A 19,509-nucleotide genomic window follows, 5' to 3' on the forward strand; every position below is an offset into this window, starting at 1 on the left:
ATTAAATAAAACTGTTTATTAGACTATCGTACATAATTTTCTTCCTTACATCGCTACTACCTCTGTAATAGCGATTGCTAAACTTGAAAATTAAATTTAGGGAGTGCATTTTCAGTTATATTGTCGAGCTTTATCGAAGTTGTAGTATTATTACTTACCTGACGTAAACATCAGATTAAAAAGTATACATGTATTTGTTTTTTTTTTTTTTTTTTCTTTGTCAAAATTACTGTCAATTTGTTGAAAAAATGTTATTCATCTTTACAGTATTTCTGACTCCTTTAGAAAGTGAACACACAATCGTAGTAATCAAAAGCTTTACTGGCCACCATCTTATTTTAAAGCCCTTCAAATTCATTAGGAAATAGAAAAAATACATAACCACAAATCAATGAATGGGAAGAGCCGAATCGCTGTACGATAACATACTTTTCACGAATTGTTTGATAAGCTTATTAAAAGCTTATCTAATTAACTAACATAAAAATTTACCTAAAGCTTATTTTTATTACATCGTCAATAAAGTATAAAATATTAAAGTTAAAACTTTGATATTATCTTAGTTGTTATGATAAATGTGACAGTTTTATAAGTACCGAGTATACTTCAATCGATTACTTCTTGGTAATATGTTAGTTTTTTATTTTAATGAGCTGTATTTTTATATAAAATCAACAAATATTATAACAATAGATAATTTACTATAGCCTATGTTTTGAAGTACCAGTTTTCATTTTGATTTTTTTTGCAGATAAAGATAACACTCCTATAATTTTTTGAATTAAATTATGAGTACGGGGAGTACAGATTGTAGATAATCTTAGAATAACCAGTAACACGTACAAAAGCCGATTTAATATTTGTATTTTTAAATTCTTTATAAAATGTTATTTGCAGTTACATTAAAAAATATCATGTACCAAATACCATTATTCAAAGGATTCTTTTAAAATCATAAATAACTATAGAATCGAAGTCGAACCAATTCTATCAGACAAAAATATGAGCATTATTCAAGATTATTTAAAATAAAATTTTAAAAAATTATTGTATTTTTCTGTTCCTATTCAAACTTCTGTATGATTCTTTGCGTACCACGAAGAATATTCTATAAAATAAACCATCATGTAAGTCACAGATTTTCAATATCAATACCACAGTATGAAACAAATTATACATTGAGCCATCCCCAGAATCGTGACTACCACCACCACCACAACACCAAACTAATCAATCATGGAAAGAACCCACTGCTCCTACCAATTACAATGTTTTGTGAGGCCACGTATTTACTCGCAGCCAATACCGTCTACCTTAGCTCCTACTCTCCAAATTTGACGGCCAATCAACTTCGACTCTCGAGCTTTTTTTCTCCTACCCCACTTGGGTTAACGCAAGCTCGACCAAGTGCTTTTTTCCCCCACCACCAACAAGTTTTCGATATTTTTGGCTTCTTCTAATATTTTATGTACGAGTGTTCAAACTATGTATTGATTTTGTGTGTGTCGTATATCAATATGTTTACAATAGAGAGATTTTCTCGCAGATGGTTTATAGAAAATGAGCGTTTGGTAAAGACATGTAAATTAATACCTACGTGATATGAAATCAGATTCGATTTACTTCGCGCTTGAAAGGACTTGTTGAGTTACAAAAGAGGTGGTATGTGAAAAATGATAGAAAACCTAACGTTACTTACTTTAACAAAGTGTAAATTCTAAGGGATAACAACTCTTTGGGAAAAATAAAAAGTTTTGAATTTTCATTAGGACTTCGAAGCTTTTTGAAATGGTAAGGAGTCGTTGAATGATTTTTTATGGTGATATTATTTTTAAGGAGAACCACGTCATTTGATGGACTTTAACAATTTTTTTACACTTACACTTTTAAATTCTATGAAAAGGGTGGGCCTTTTTTTCAAAAAGCCAGAAATTTGAATTGATTTCGTTCACAAGCTTTGTACAACTGAAAAGTAATTTTTTTCGAAAAAAAAAAAGTTATTACTCAGATAGCATTAACATTTTTATCTGCCATCTAGGAAACTCTCAAAATATTCGATGCCAAAGTTTGCTTAAAGTCAGATTAGTTTTACGGAGCCGTAATTTGAGACGTCACATTATATCGGCTGTAATAAAACTGTAACAGCATGTTCTCTAAATGAAAATAAAAATACTTTCAAAATAAATCTTTTAATTGTAATTTAGAAAAAATGTTGGTTATCGTGAAAAAGTTAAGAAACTCGTGTTAGATGTAAGTAGCTTTCAAAGTCTTTGTATTAAATGCATGTAGAAAATATGTTATCGTCTCCTACTTGATGATTCCAATCTTATTGAACAAAGTTTCAAATATATAGGTTTTAATTAGCAGGTCGCAAAAGCCTTTTAAAGTATTCTCCATGTTAATATTTAATGTCAATATTTATGTAAAGATGATTATAAACTGTTTGTTAATTTTATATGTCGAGCTGGAACATCCTGCCTTATTCGACTGGATATACAAATGAAGGTACGATATTAGCGTTGAAAACGAGAGATTTGATGCAGCAATTTAACGTACACGATGGGTTTCAGTGGTACATAATCATCTTCTCCTTTCCAAAGAGAATTGGGAATCCTATATGTACAAAAATTAATTTATGCCATATTGTATCACCCAATTGTTATACGAAAGCCCACCTGCAAAAAAAAATGTAAACAGAACAGAAAATCAAGAGGTCTTTTAATTCTTTTTACTAACATGAGATATGCCTTACCAACGTCCCGATATAAAAACAGAAGCTATAACAACTGCAATTTACTACACTCGTTTCGTAAATCCTCTATATATATGCGTTTTATTGCTTTTACTGTGTTTTCTCTACAATGAGGCATATCCAGAATGAAAGCCATGTATGCCATACATTGGAGACCTAATGTAGTGTACAAACAAAAAAAAAAAAAAAAAAAAAAAAAGAAAAAAGTTATGCCTCAGTATTTGGGAAAACACAGCTTTGTTCAATTTACTCTAAGCGTTCAGTTGAGACAACTCCTTGACTTTTCATTTTTAATGATGTTAATTATTTTTAGTAGACGAGTTACTTGTTTCGAAGTTCCTTGATTGACTGCATATTGTGAACTATTTTCTTTCCTTAGTATACAGCCAGAATAGTTGAATTTTTCGCATGTAGTTTCTTACCTAAGGTTTTAGAAATACTTTTAGTCTTAGAAATAGTTTTAGAAAGTTTCAAAAAGTGACTTGATAAGCTTAATCGTTTAGCTGGAAGAAAGTTATATTTCCTGCTCTATTGTAAAAGAATTTGCTAGCTCCAAGACTTTGCTAGCTTAAAGTCTTTAAAGATTGTGTACCACAGCGAGTAAGTTGTATTGGAATGAAGACTTGATTTTTGTAGATTCTTCTTTTTTTCTTTTGTCTTATGTAAACAAATTATTTTTTTACCAGGATACATCATGGGAATAATGCAACAAAGTTTCTAATTCTCTCTCATTTGTAAAAATCTGCATTGTTTAAGTCCTAGTATTTATAAAGAACAAAGGATTCTACTACAAAGAGATAACCTAAAGCAATCGAAGAAATTCCTCACCAAGCTTCACTCGACTAAGTATGGCTTAACATCTTTTTCCTTCCTTTTTTTTCACGTATTATAAAAACACCTTGACATCGTTTTCTTTTTCAAAGAAGACAGACTTCCTTCTCGTCTCTTGCAATTTTATCTTTAAAGAATTGTGACAATGTACGTCCATCGAAAATGTTTCTCTACAAAATACGACATTTCTCGTTGTCAAAGTAGTGTCAAGAAATTTTGTACATAAATTTGATAGCAATGAACATCCGTTATTACTACACTGAGGTGGCTTTTTGTAAAGTTGACGATTTGAACGAGTTATATTTCCTTTGTTTTCAACACTCACCCGCACCTGAGATATTCCATGGTAACTCTTTTTATACAGATCCTCCAACAGTAATTATTGAAGGTATAAAATCAAGTAATGTCAGATACGCACAGTTTCATCAAACATTAAAGTTCAAGACAATAGTTTACTAGACATTTTTCTAGAACAAAGACCGTACCTAAGCGCACACTAGCATGTATCATTAACAAAGTTAGCCACGAAAATATTGAGTACGTGATATAACAGGTATTAATTATAAACGATAGTGATATCACGAACGTGACACATACAGTAGCAACATTAGGAGCCACATCGTTGTTTATCAGTCGCTTGAAAGACTTTCCTCAACCAGCAGCAACGTATTTGTATCATAATATTTGAAGAAAAATGTCCGATAATGAGGAAAATGAGAAGATGGATTTTATTATGCGGAATGATGAAGAGTCTCAGAAGTTTGGCGTCTCTTTCTGTGGCCGTGAGGTTCATCCAATAACCTGTACCAGCAACGCCACTGAAGAGACGAGGCAATTGGACCTGAAACGCAGCAAAGATCATCGCCTTTTACCTGATAGCAAAAAGGTATGGGGATTTTAAAATTGCATTTCCATACTTAATTTTTTCTAAGATTCTTTCTCAAAACTGAACAAAATTGTGGTTTTATAAAAAAAGGTCCTCCAGAAGGAGTTTGGTCGCGCTAAATATGACAAAGACACAATTAAGGTCATGGTAAGTATCAAAAAAATTTTCTTTGTTCTTCTCTTTATTTATTTTTCAAACGTTTTATGTTTTGCAAGGGTTGTCCTCGAACTAAGGAAAAAAGTCTATTAAGATTTTTGTATAATCCGGGAGTAGAGAAAATGTTTAACTTTTGCAATTCTTGTAACAAAGTGTAATTAAAATGTATGCAGTAAATCTCTTGAATAAGCTATTAAGCAGGTAGATAAAGCCACGAAAAATGATAAATAAGAAATTTTTTACTACAGCAAGAGTAATTAAAAAAATTTTGTACTATAATTATGACACATAAAAATTTTTTTTTGGGGCATAAATACACCAGCTTCTTTTCGTATTTAACAAGTAGTAAAAATTGACTAAAGTATATGCTGAATTTTATTTATAATTCTATGTTTTCATCACAGTGTCAAAATAGCTCAAAATAATTTGATCTTTATTTGATTATCTTTTGATTGCTGCTAGTCAGACAATAGAAAACCTATTTTTCGCGCAGTTATAGAGCAAAAAAGTTCGAAAATTGCTATTCAAAGTTTTAATTTTGCAAAATTATTAATTTTAAGATTTTACAATCAAAAATTCTTTAAAATTAATAATTAAATACCTTTGGTATGAATTTTTTTCTCCTACAGAAAGGCTGAAACAAATCTAAGAACGAAAAGTCATGAAGAACGCTAAGAATTTTAATGTGGTGGAAAAAGCAATTTTTTCTTTCTAATTTCAACCCCAATTTTTGAGAAGATTCAATTTTGCAACATAAATAAATTGTAGATATTTTCAAATACATAGTTCATTTTACTGGTATGCAACACATTGCACTTAATGGAGTAAATTTTCATACGAATTGAAAAATATGTAACTGCTATAACGTGTTTTTAATGTTAACTATTAAGAGTTTGTGATAATAATGGTTTATCTCCAACTGTCTTCCAACCTGAAACAATTTGTTTCATTTCTGTAGAATAATTCTTGTTATTGATTTGAGTTAGTATTTGTTACGTTCATTAACGATTACTATAAAAAAAAATATATATATACATATATATATATATATATATAAAAATACCTGAAAACTTCGACGTACTATGCATTTGGTCGTCTGCTTGCTAAATACAAAACTCATATCGTTACACAAAACCATATTATGATCATTCACTACATTTTTTTAAAAAGATTTTTCATTTAATTACATACATTTAAAACCAATACATCTGAAATTTCGTCATATTATGTGAAATACATGTACAAATAACAAACGATATTCTACATTTTTCGTTTTTTTGATTTGGGAAAATCATCACTGTTGCTTTCACTAATATGATTCTCGTCTGTGTACAGAAAATTTTTGAAATTATTTTTCATAATGTTACTATTAACGATTTTAACTGTCTTATGCTCTATTTTCTGGGTTTTAAGATACCGTTTTTTTTTTAAGTACGGAGTAAGTTACGGAGTACTATTAAAAGTCAGTCCTTTTGTTCAAGTAATACTTTTTTTTCGCTGGTGCTTTGTAGATTGGTCGTGCCGTGCATGCAAGACAAAGTATTTTTAATGAATTTAGCCATATGTTTATACTTGCACGATTTTTCTTGCTACGATATTTAAACGATAATCCTTGATTACTATTTTTATGCAACTGCACTTTTTTCCTCATCGTTTCTTATATTTACAAGAAATATGTTTCACAAAAAAGCGGATGCAAACTGGTAACTGAAGAAAAAGCTGATTAAAAAGATACACCGTAAGAGACAGCACCTTAAATAAGGGTTTTTTTACAGGAACGTGGTCCAAAGTAATTGGTAGGGAACCTTAAATTTTCGTACGTGGAAAAAAAAATCTAATTTTTTTTATGCATTAACGACTAAATGCATGCAACCTTTTGTTCGAAAAACAGTACAATAAGTCAAAGTATTCAAGTATAACAGTTGGTTTTATGCTGTTAATTTATGTAAAAATTACTAACTGTGTAACTGTAAAAATGAGTTTTTAATTACTGTTGCTGGAATTATGTCGTTGAATTTTTTTTTTTCTTCATGTAAAAATATATCCTATAAAGTGAAATTGGTTTCCACACATTCAAATGTGAGTCGTCAAAATGATAATATTTTTTTTTTATTACAAATTTAGTTTTATAAAAGATTAAGGTCAAAATTAAAAAAAAAGTTTGTCTCAACATTGAAGCTTTTCGCTATCCTTAATAAAATTCATCTGAAAACTTTGATGCAGCAATACTATAAGGTTTAAGGCAAATAAATTGTAAAATAATAAATTGTTTTTTGAAATCATTTTTAATGTTACATAAAAATTATTGAGCATGGCTTACGATTTCTTAAAAAAATACGGAATTCTTAACTTTGAAGTAATGATATGCAAGAATGAAAAGATAAATATAATTTTAATATATAATTTTGAATAGCGTCTTTCGCTATCACTTTGTAAAAAATAGGTGTTAGACAACCTTAGCACCACTTTTTGGTAGATTATCGAAAAAAAACAAATTATCTTCTGATACTTCTGCAATACAATGCTCCTAAAGAAAGTTACAAGCAAAATTAGACAAAATAATCTATCAGTTTTAACTGTCTTTTCAATAACAAACAAAGCCGGTGCGTTTATGCCCCAACACTATTTTTATATATAATCTGATCATAACAAAAAGCTATTCCAACAAATTTCGTCGTAGTTAACCTGTTAATTAGAACAATGATGTCATCTTTCAGGTCAGAGGGAAATCGATATTAGTTCAGGCTACCAGGAAAAATCAACTAAGCGAAGCCTCTATGACGTTTGACATTCCAGATCAGTGTGATTTGGAAAGAATTAAGGCAGGATTTCACTCCGATGACGTCTTGTATATTCGTTTTCCTTCAAGGAATGAGCCAGATGTTAAAGTATAGACAATTAAGAACTTTAAAATTTTAAATAATTTATTTTCTAATCGAAAAAAAAGAATATGCAGAAAATAAAAGAATATAACGATGTCATTTTTTTATTTAATGTTCCTTGGTCGAAAAGTATAAATAACATTTTTAGCAATTTTTGTAGTTCCAAGCTCATCAATAGAAAAAAAAAAAAAAAAAAGAAAAGAAAAAAAAAAATACAATTAATAAAAAGAAATCGTTGTTAGCTGTCCATGAGTTTATATAAGTTGATGAAAAATTCGTAAAAAAATATAAAGAAAATACGGATACCATTACTCTACCTTGCTTCGAGAGCTAATATAATTTTTGGAATTCAATGATCGAAACAAGGTGCTGCGATTAAAAAGATGCTAAGTCAATTGTCATAAATAAAAGTCTTATTTATATCTAAATTTTTTTTATCGTTTTATTATTAAAGCATATCCTCATACATTTCTAGCATGAAAAACATGTTATTTCTAAATTTACACTAAGTATCACAATTATTTTATTTGCAATCAACATCAAAGTATATTTAATCAATGTACACCAATAAGAAAATTTCTGGGTTCTCAGCTTTTCCTTTTTAATTAAATAAAGTCGTAAGGTCGTTTTTTTTCATTTGCAATGTTTTTACCAAATTAGTCACATTTTGAAATATTACAAAATTCTCAAAGTAATGACACACTGATTTTTTTGCGATAAATGGTACCTGCGTTAGATTAATGGCTTATTCACGCAGTTTGTATTTTTCACCATCACAGCCAATGCTTTCTTATGGGGTATGAGGCCACGTAGGGCATATTTGCGCATTTCTGTATTGAGAGTAAACTAAAAAGTTTTTTCCATTATTGTATAATTTATTGCTTTGCTTGGATTTCCTGATTATCTTGATTTTCTTGCATGGTTTTCTTACTAAATGTAATACTAAGTGCGTGTGATACTTTTCGAATAAAAATATTATTAAGCTCATGATAAATGCACTTATTTAAAAAACAAGCAACATGCTTCTGACGAAGAACCGTACACCAGAGGTTCTAACGAAGAATCGTACAGCTGGAGGTTTCCAACAAAGAATCGTACAAGCTACTACTTCCCAACCAAGAAACATACACACTACTACTTTTAGACGAAAAATCGTACACTCAACTACTTTCCGACGAAAACTCGTGCGCTCAACTACTTTCTGACGAAGAATCGTACACTTAACTAATTTCCAACGAATAATCGTATAACTCGACTACTTTCCGACGAAGAATTATACACTTAATAACTTTCCATAGAAAAATCATACACTTAATTATTTTCCGACGAAGAATGGTACACTCAACTACTTCTAGATGAAGAATCGTGCACTTGACTACTTCCCTACGAATAATCGTTTACTCAACTTCTTTCCAACGAAGAATCATACACTCAACTACTTTCAGACAAAAATCGTACACTCGATTATTCTTTGACGAAGAATAGCACATGCCTTTACTATTATTTATTAGGCACGACTGATACTCAGGAGTGCCTTAAAGTTTTTCCAGAGCAAAAAGTGTCAGTACCCTCGAAACTTATTGTTTCTGTATAAAAAATATTTTGGTAAAAAAAAATTGGGATCGTGGACCTCGGCGTCATGAGTGTATATATCTACTGGGACTGATACTTAAACATGCTAATTGTAGATTAGATTCTAACTATCATTTACACAACAAAGACCATTCATAATACTGTTTTCATACCTTAAGCGTTTTAAAGTTTTACTGTGACTTCGGTACAAAAGATATTTATCATCGACGCGCTTCTAAACACAGGGATTACAACGTTTTTCACAGGTTACAGTGATTGTCCTACTTTAGTGAACATTGATGGGCATACTTTGTTTTTCTAATTAAATGCACAGCAAACACTTAACACCTCCCGTGGTGGACGCATTAACAGAATACAGAATATCAACCTTTGTCGTGGTGCCATTATATTAGTATGTGCCGTTGTCTTTACTTGCCTTCTTCTCCAATAGTTTAAATTATTGTGCATCATTTTCTCTTATGCTGGAAAAAAAACGTGATAAATATTTTGGTAACCTACAAACCTTTACCCTACGAACAAAACTGAGTTTTTCATGAAAAGTTATTATTGTAGCGAGCCAAGAATAACTGTCAAGTAAAAAATGTAGTCTATACGTATACATATACTTACACGTATTGTAATGAAGTACAGGGAAAGAATGACACTTTTGGTATCAAAAAATGTAATACATTTTTTTAATGCACATTTTGAAAACCTTTTTTTTTCATTCCCCATATTTTACATCACAAGAAAAATACTTTCAGCAATCGATTAAGTTGATTTAATATATACTCTTTCAACCGTTTTCATTCAATCAAATTTTAAATTTTTAAAAAAATATTTTTATACATTTCAAACTTTTTTCGTCATACTTTTACTTTAAAAGATCGTGCAGAGCTTCTTGAGAATAAAACAAAGTGCTAAACACGGGCTCCAATTCATTTTGTTCAGTGTCAGAAAAATGTGAGTACTCGAAATTTGAAGTTAGAGCGTGAATTTTATAAATTTATTTATTTTTAAGCTTTTTTCCTACTGATAAGTTGGACCACATCTTACATGTTAAGGTTCTAGGAATTTAATTTAATCTTACTCTAAGAGCTTTATTTATATGTTTGAAAGAGTTGTTACGAGCTTTTGTGGAAAATTTTTTATAGTAATATAGAAGCAATATTGCTATTTTTAATGCACGTATCTTTTGACCTGAGACATCTTTTCTAGACATCTAGCTTAAGTTTTGTTTTATTGCCCGAAAAGATGTCTCAGGTTAAAAGTTACGTGCATTAAAAATAGCAATATTGCTTCTAAAAACCTATATTAATTGGGACGATTTTCCGGTATTTTTAGCTCTAGAATTACGTAACTTCAGTTATGACGTATTAAAATGCCATCTAAAATGACCTTTTGAAGTAAAATTATGATTACAAGAGTGATAAAATTAGTAGAATTTGTCTTACAGTTTCACTTTAAAAATTCAAATAAAGCTTTAAAAAAGGGGCAGTGACACCTACATTGCTTGTTATAAATTCACGTAACACTTGACCTGAACCATCTTTTCGGACATTTCAAAAAGGAAATCAAACCTCGTATCATGTACTTACTGTATTCTACAACTATGATGAATTTTCCACTAACTTTTGTTGCTAAATCCCTGATTGTACGAACATGTGGAAGCACTGAATTTAAAGTTTTTGTTTAAAATTTTCAAATTAATTTAGAAGTAACCGCCAAAAACAGCTCTGTAATAAAAAATTCTTGAAATTCACGCTTTAATCTCGAGCTTTAAAATAATGCTCTCAACGTTTAATGCCTTAAATTTTTCGGGACACTAAGCAAAAAAAAATGAAAGTCCTTTTCCACTACTTTATTGTCTATTCTTAATAAATCCTGTACGATCTTTCGATGTAAAGGTATGATGGAAAAAGTGTATTGAAGTTTTTTTTTTTAATTTCTTGTTTAGTTTACAAAAAAAATAAAAAAGTTTAGTTTTCTACTTTGATAGCGTACTTTAAAATTTTTTTTTCCCAATTTGCAGATAAGAAAAGTGTTGTTATTTGCCTGTATTTCATCATATTCTGAATCGTATTTATTATCTTATATACATACTTACATACATTTTTTTTGTAAACAGCTCTACAAGTTGGCGTTGAACAACTTTCATCAGAACCACAGACAGCAACATCAAAATTTATAAGGAGAAAAGTGAAAAGGAGACATTTTGTAAAAAATATTTCTAGAAAACGACAAAGGAACCAAAACACTTGGATTGATGCACAGTAAAAAAAGCACATACTGAAGGTGTAGCTGGAATCGGACGAAAAGGGCCAATAACGGCAAAGGAGATGCAATTATCTTGTAACTGTCGTCTTAAATGTAACGAAAAAATAACCGAACCTGATTGATTGAATGCATTTAATCAATATTGGAATTTATGTGATAAAACTAAACAAAGAATGTGCCTGAGTAACTGGATGTCTCTGAAGAGTAACTATTTGAGTGAAGAAAAGGCTGGAATAAAAAAGGCTATCGCAGCAAAGGTTTTTTATCAATATCAGTTACCATCTTTTACGGGAATGGTTTCGGTTAGCCGTGAAATGTTTTTAAATACTATTAGTAAGTTAAATATTTTCTAACGTTTAACTGTAATCGTACCATTTGTAGATTTGTTAATTTTTAAGATATTAGAGTTGTACCAATTTAGAAAAATCGTCATACTTGATATCACTAATAGTATTATCATGAATTTTTAAGTTTTGCCTTAAATAATTATTTTGCAATTTTCAGACTTTCAATTTTCCTTAAAAATCAAGAATAAGTACACATGCAACAGAAATCTTTTACCTTGATATCTCAGAGAACGTTAAAATAGCATTTGGTGCATTTTTGGCCCATATCGTTAATTTGTAATTTCATTATGTTGTTTAAGTCCCTATACTGTGCTGTTAGCAATCTGTTAGATTGGCAGGTACAAACATTTTTAAAAAATATTCTACAAAATTCATTATTTTTACAGCTTATTTAAAACACTTTACAAACACAAATAATATTACTTCAATACATCCCTTTCTATCGCAGCATTTAAAAAAAATATCAATTATGAACTATTTTTTCATACCATTTTAAATGCATTGTTTTGGGGGTAGCTTTCGTAGTGTTTTTTACGAATGCTTTTGTTTATCGATAAAATACAATACACATTTTGTTGTAAATATCAAGATTTTAACAGTACAAGCCGCTTTAAAAAAAAAGTCGAATGCTGATGCGACAGGGGTTATTGAAGATGATCAGAGAGGAAAACATGAGAACCGACCATTCACGTATTCAAAGGAAATGCTGAATTATGCACAAGAGCACATTAAAAGTTTTAATGCTGTTGACTCTCATTATTGTAGAGCTAACAATCAAAGGCAATACCTAGAACAAGGTCTTTCTCTATCCAAAATGTATCGTATGTATGCAAAGGATGTTGGAGACAAAGTTGGTTCGGATAATCTCGTGAGTAAGCAAAAATATGAGGAAATTTTCAGCACTCACTTTAACTACGGATTTATCAAACCAAAAAAAGATTTGTAAGTTACTATTTCAATTATCGAACTGTGTATGCATTGTATATTATATTACTATCAGACTTCGTTCATCCGGTCATTAAGTGGTACGTTAAAATATCTGTATTTTGTTTACGTTAAAAATTAATATTTGGTAAGTTTTCTATATTTGCTAGTATAACCGTTGTGAGCTGAGGATAATCAATTTTTCGGGTCGTGATTAATTTCATACAACAAAATTTCTGGAGTATTGCTACTAATTAAATGCCTGTGCTCTAAGGCATTTTTGAATTGTCCTTAGGAGAGTAATATTCTGCATAGTATATTCTTAAACCACGTTATTTGAAGAAACTGTACAGAAAAGAATATAGCGTTTTAGACATTATTTTTTCATTTGCGGGTTTCTCTAAAATAATAAAAATGTCACCATCTTGCGGTAGTAACAAATTGGATACATTGATTTATTTTAAATTCTGCTACTTTATAAAAATAAGACTGGGGGGCTGTAACCCCTAGACGTTTACCGTAAATACCCTTAATATTTGATACGAATTTATATTTATGATTTAAGACAAAAAATCAAACAATAAGCTCTTATGATACTAAATTTTTTTTTTTTTTTTCAATTTACAAAATAAAACATTTGATTCCTTTTATAAAACGTGGAACGAACAAAACTGTTAGATTCACTAAGTAATCTGTATTACATTTACATTATTGTTATAGCTATATTGTCTAAAATTGATAATTGGGAAATTTTTTTTTCGAGTATCTAACAATCGCTGTCGTAGAATTAGAACATACTCGGTAAAGTTACTTTAATCTCATTATCGGTCGATCTTTAATCCCTTATTGATCGGTTGTATATTTTAAAAAGACTGTACATGTACCGTAGTTTGTTTTAGAGAAATTTTGTTTTTTTCGATAATGTAGACCCTTACTTTACAAATAATTACAATACATTTACGATTGATAAATTCCTCACACTAAAATATTTCTGTATCCACTTATAATCTTACGTGAAAATAGCTAAGCAATAATTAAATACAATTCAATCAATGTTGAGTAGTTTCTGAGACCGAAATTGAGACTGATTGTGAGACGTTAACTCAATCTTTTTCTTACGACGTAAAAATTAATAAAATTGATCGGGAAATAATTGTCTAATATATACAAAGTATACATTCCGTTTATGGTTAGGCTACATCTCTGAAGTCAACGTGTCTATCAAACTAGCGTAGCCAAGTCATAGGGCCGTAATAAAACTTACACTATGTTACTTTTGGTAATTATTAGCTGTTTCTTGCCAAAGAATTTTGTTTGCCATATTTATTTCAACTTGTGTCTAGTATTAATACAGATTTTTCATACTTGTGTCATTCAACTCCACTAAATAGTAATTTGAGGGTTATTTGATCTTCATTTAAATTATGGTGAGAGTTTCAATTATACACTTTCTGAAACAAATTACAAAAGATTAGTTTTCAATTCGTCATAAAAGTGTCATCACCACTAGGGCTATTTTTCGGCTCAAAAGACCCTAAGATAGCCTTGGTAGAATGGCACTTATGTGCTGAACACTGTTTTTCCTACCGAGGGTGCAGTGAACAGCCAAATGTCACGAAAATCACCTCGAGGTCGGAAAAAAATTTATGGTATTGATTAAAATTTTTCTTATTAAAAAGGCACACATTAATAACCTAGATGATTGTTAAAGTGCGAAAAAAGACGTATTATACCTGTTACAGTAACTTTATCAACAATCTTTCTACCTTACATTAAAAATCTAATATTTTCGGCTTGAGAAAAAAATTCCGCCAGTGAATAAATCATTCTACTGAATCATGCGGATAGAAAGTACTCAAAACAATTACAGAAAGAAACGATGTATTTACATATTTTTAAATACGATCACAATATTCATTAAAAACACTCCATTTTGTCTTTTACCTTATTACGATAATTATTGTTGTAATTCTTGAAAATACAATATATTAGTTAATACAATAATCGAAGAAATAAAAAACAATTGTAACTGAATTCGCCAAAAGAAGGAGGAAACACTTGAAACGCAATTGTTGCATGGAATTTCACTTAAAAGTAGAACTATATTTACTATTATTTTCTCTGACACGGTGTGCTGAATAATAACACTGTGAATAAAGTCTCTTAGTATTATAATCATGTACGATTGGCCAATGAATATTTGTATTAAAAAACTTTGAATACTATGATCTACTGCATTGTTTCAGATGCGCTGAGTGCGAATCCTTTAATTTGCTATCACAAGAAGAGCAGGTCAGAAAAAAACCGTCCTTTGACTTTCACATGCGCAATAAATCAGAAGCTCGCAGACTAATAGAGTCTGAAAAACAAAGGTCTTTAAGTAATTCAACTGTTTGTTGCGCTAACTTTGATCTGCAAAAAGTTGTATCGACATCACGCTCAGATATCTCAGTTATGTACTATTATTCAAAACTGAATGTATATAATTTTACTGTTTTTGATCTGGGTACCAAAATCGGACGGTGCTATTTATGGAATGAAACGGTTGCTGGGTGTGGATCAAATGAAATAGCATCAAATGTATTGCAATTTGTAAAAGGAAAGGTCGCAACTGGAACTAAAGAATTTTCGTTTTTCACTGATAATTGCGGAGGCCAAAATAGGATTCAGAACATGTTTTCAATGTACGTTAAGGCTACTAACGATTATAACATAGCAATAACTCACAGGTAAAAATTTATTTCGTAAACTCCGTATAACAAATGAATTTGGTTTTTCTGAATCCTGAATGGAATCTTGTGAGTGCGTTAAAAACCTGTCTCCATTTCTTATTACTCATCAAAAATATATAAATATATATAAACAAATGTATAGGACAAATGTATTCTAAACAACTATTTTCTAGCATCTTTTCGAAAGTTATTCTGTTTATCAAGATGTATTTATCAAGAATTCTACGAAAAATCTGCCATTTTCGGTATCAAAAAATAAGGTACAATTTTTTAATAAGCATGCCTTTGGAAATACGTTTTTTTTATCTCAGGTATTTTTTAGAACAAAAAATTTTCTGAACAAGCGATCCAAGTCTCAGCACATACTATTTTTTCACTTTTTTCGTTATTTGATACTCAATTATTGTTTGAATTTCACGATTTTTTTGACTTTTTAAATCATAATTCTGTCCCCAAAGGTCGGAGAGAGTTCCTTAAAGAAGGAAAATAAAGAGTTTGAAAAAAGCTTTGATTTTCACTCTTGAAAAGTCGTAAATAGTGACCAACATCAATAGTAATTAACACTTAAAGCTCGATAGGAGAAAAACAATTTTACCAATTTTATTGAATATATCATTTTGTAAACTCATTTTGTTTGTAACTTCTGACGCTAATCATATTTCTCAATAATTAAAAAAAAAAAAATCAAAGCTTATCTTGAAAGCTTTATTTTATTTTTTTTGGAAGACTTAGTTTTTCGATTTTTTACTTTAATTGCTCACAGCTGTGGTAGTGTGTTAAAATAATTTTCACGTTTCTGATCGTAACTCCGCTCCAGAAGGTCGTACAGTCTTTTAAAAAATTAAAATCAAGCTTGTAAGATAAGCTCTGAATTTATTTTTGAATCATTGAGAAATGTGATTAGCGTTAAAAGTTACAAATAGAATAAGCTTACAAAATGACAAATTGAATAAAATTCGTAAAATTGTTTTTCTCCTATCGAGCTTTGAGTGTCAATAACTATTGATGTTCGTCACTGTTAACGACTTTTCAAGAGTGAAAATTAATGCTTTTTTGAAGCTTTTTATTTTCCTTTTTCAAGCAATTTTCTCCGACCTTTCGGGACAGAGTTATATGATTTAAGAAGTCAAAAAATTTGTGAAATTCAAATAACAATTGAGTATGGAAAAATAAAAAAAAGTGAAAAAATAGTATGTGCCGGGACCTGGATCGCTTGTTTGGAGTATTTTTTGTTCTGAGAAATACCTGGGACAAAAAAACGTATTTCCAGAGGCCTACTTACTTAAAATTTTACTTAATTTTTTGATACCGAAAATAGAAGATTTTTTGTAAAATTTCTCGTATACTGGTTATTTATATAGATTGTGTTTAAATTAACAAAAAATAATCATTTGTGCGCCGCGGGAGTCATTGTCTTCATCTTGATCCTGGTAATCATTTAGCCAACTGAGACACTCTTGTTTGTATCGTGGAAAGAGCTACACCATACATAGTAAAGGAATTCAAATAGTCAAAATTGTCTTAAAACTTAACTGTACTCTTGTGGCCATAACTTTGCTAAACATGTAGTTACAATATTTTTTTCAAAACTACCTGATCGTGCTTTAAAAAAACTTAAATAAAAACACTCTTTGAGTTTAAATACTATTCAATGGTTGCTCAAATTACGGGCAATACAATTTTTGTATACAAAACCTCGCAATTGATGAAATTGTATTTTTTCAATCGTAATTTTAAAAAGTTTAAGACTGTTGACCTGAATATCATTTAAGACTTCACTGCAGCAGCTCTGTTGAAGCTCTTTAGATAATAGTAGATACAAATACTGCTACTATATTTTTAGCCCAACGGTGATGAAATACTTAAGTAGCACGATATTTCGAAAAAAATATTGTTTCACTTAATTTGTTGTAGAACAGCTCTAGATTAAGATATGTTTGGTTGTGACTACTTTAATACCGCTACAAAACTCATGTACAAAAATTTAATTTTCAATTATTTCAAACCATAAGTTAAGAGCTCTGGTTACTTTTCTTTTTTCCGCGGGCAGAAAAGTTTTGGCTCCTTACGCCCTCGGTAAGAAAAACAATATACGTGATTTGGAAAAAAATATGTAAATGACTACCCACGGCACACAGATTTTCGTGTCTTAGAGATGTGCTATACTCAAAAACTTTTTCATTTATTATTGCGTCTAAGGATTATAAATGTTTTTGGAGAATTCATATTAATAAAATAAATAAAAACTTATAAGTGCCCTGATCACATTTTAGAAAGCGTTCTCACAAAACGTTTTTTATTTACTAATTTTAAAGTGTGCAGTAACGTGTGGAATGATGTAATATTTTAGTGTATCGTACAAGATGACACATTCCTTACATTTAATTTATTGTATTTTTTTTTTATCTAACATAAGTATTAAAATTATTGCAGTATAAAAAGTACAATCAATGTATTATATTGATAATACAAGATCTATTTTGCAGTTAGCAAAAGTTAAATACGGTATTATTTTTTTTTTTTTTTTTTTGACCAAGCAAGCTTTAAGTATCATCCATTTACCTATAATGATAAATAGCAGTCTTGTATTGTGCATGCATGAAATCTTTTTTTTTTCATTTTTGATTCGTTAAAGCGTTTAAAATTTGTTAATGAAAAATTCATTTTCTAACGCAGGTACTTGGAGGTTAGGCATACCCAAAATGAAAATGACTCGATTCATGCTCAAGTTGAGAAATATTGTGAATATAAAACCATATTTACTCAAAATGAGTGGGCATAACATATAGAAGAATGTAAAGTCCATGATCCCAAGTACGCATTAAATCAAGTCCAACAAAGTAGTATTTACTCGTTTGAGGACTTATCCGAAAAATTCATTTGGAAAAATGTAAAGATTTCTTGCCTTCGTGAAATTTCAGTTGCTCCAGGGACAACTTTAATTCAGGTGAAGTATGATTTATTTGATGCACCTAAGAAAGTCAACGTTTTTAAAACCAAAACACTTGTTGAAGACGTAAAAAATCACTGCTGAAAGGTTGCTTATAAAACAAAATTACCATTATCAGTAAAAAAAATGACTGATTTAAATTTAATGTTAAAAAAAAAATAGTCCCACCCATATGTATTTCAGACTTTGAAAAAATCCTTTTGAATGACAACACTAATCGTGGATAGTTTGTTGCAGGAAAATGTTATTTTCTTTTTATAAATTACATAATAATCTATTTTACATTATCTTATAAGTATTACGATCATTTGTTAAACGTTTTTTACTATATTTCAAGTAACCGAGTGGATGTAGGATGTCAATTGCCTTCCCTCCCTCAAACACCCCAATCAAAAACCAAATAATAATACATATGTTTTAATATAATATGGTATATGTCCTAAATTAGTTATACCAATGAAGGTATATCAACAAAAGTTTCCTATGTAATAACGTTATGAAGTACCAATCATATGTCGAATATCTTATACGATTCGAAAAATAAAACCTCACGTACTCAAACGTTATTTTGCGATGGATTGTATGGTAAACGTATTTGCCACTATTTTTAATTGATATTAAGTATATTCGATAAATATTATTAAAACCATTATTGTTTAAAAATGTTATGTATTTCGCTCTAAAATTTATTTTAAAAAAAAGTATTTTTGTAATTTAATGATTTAAGGTTTGAATGAAAATCAATAAAGAATAAAATTTTGTTCATACAAATATACTTCATGATTTATTATTCTTACAAAATGGTTTTGTATTTTATTATAAGGCACGAAGTAAAGAATGAAGCAAAAATTAATCTCACGCCAAATCAGTCTAACCAGAGGAGAACCGCTCCTCCAGGGCCTCCCTAAAAAAATTTAATAAACGTTATTTGTATTCACAATTGTTAAAAGTCTCTTAAAGTCTTTAAGACTTATTTAAAGCATCCTCAAGCATGAAACATCAAAAGTTTTCCGCCGATTATAATGTACGAGCAAATAGAGAAATGAGTCATTGTCTTTACAATCGCAAAAAAACCCGCCAGGCGTGAAAAACCACAAGTTTTCCGCTGATTTAGGTATACGAGAAACTAAGAAAATCGATAAAAAATTCATTTCTTTCCAAACATTGACTTTATTATTATGTAAAAGTTGTAGAAACTGA

General features: G+C 29.8%; 2 protein-coding genes across 3 annotated transcripts in view; one reads left to right on the forward strand and one right to left on the reverse strand.

The window, feature by feature from the left end:
• Positions 1-19,509, reverse strand: part of LOC149375464 (uncharacterized) — a 264,850-nt gene that overhangs the window by 47,891 nt on the left and 197,450 nt on the right. The window lies entirely within an intron of this gene.
• The window catches only part of LOC149375466 (uncharacterized), a 264,551-nt gene continuing 249,244 nt past the window's right edge, over positions 4,203-19,509 (forward strand). The window contains exons 1-3 of one of the 2 annotated variants that reach the window (XM_089588819.1): positions 4,203-4,469; positions 4,560-4,616; positions 7,343-7,623. In XM_089588819.1, the coding sequence (XP_089444945.1) occupies positions 4,278-4,469; positions 4,560-4,616; positions 7,343-7,519 (426 nt within the window). In that variant the 5' untranslated portion in view covers positions 4,203-4,277 and the 3' untranslated portion in view covers positions 7,520-7,623. Of the gene's footprint in view, positions 4,470-4,559; positions 4,617-7,342; positions 7,624-19,509 lie in introns of those variants that run through there. The other variant, XM_089588820.1, reaches the window with a different exon arrangement.

Source organism: Copidosoma floridanum, unplaced genomic scaffold, assembly GCF_036245765.1.
Source record: "Copidosoma floridanum isolate Cflo_tuat_1 unplaced genomic scaffold, Cflo_Japanese_pri ptg000007l, whole genome shotgun sequence".
In the NCBI taxonomy this organism is placed as follows: Eukaryota; Metazoa; Arthropoda; class Insecta; order Hymenoptera; family Encyrtidae; genus Copidosoma; species Copidosoma floridanum.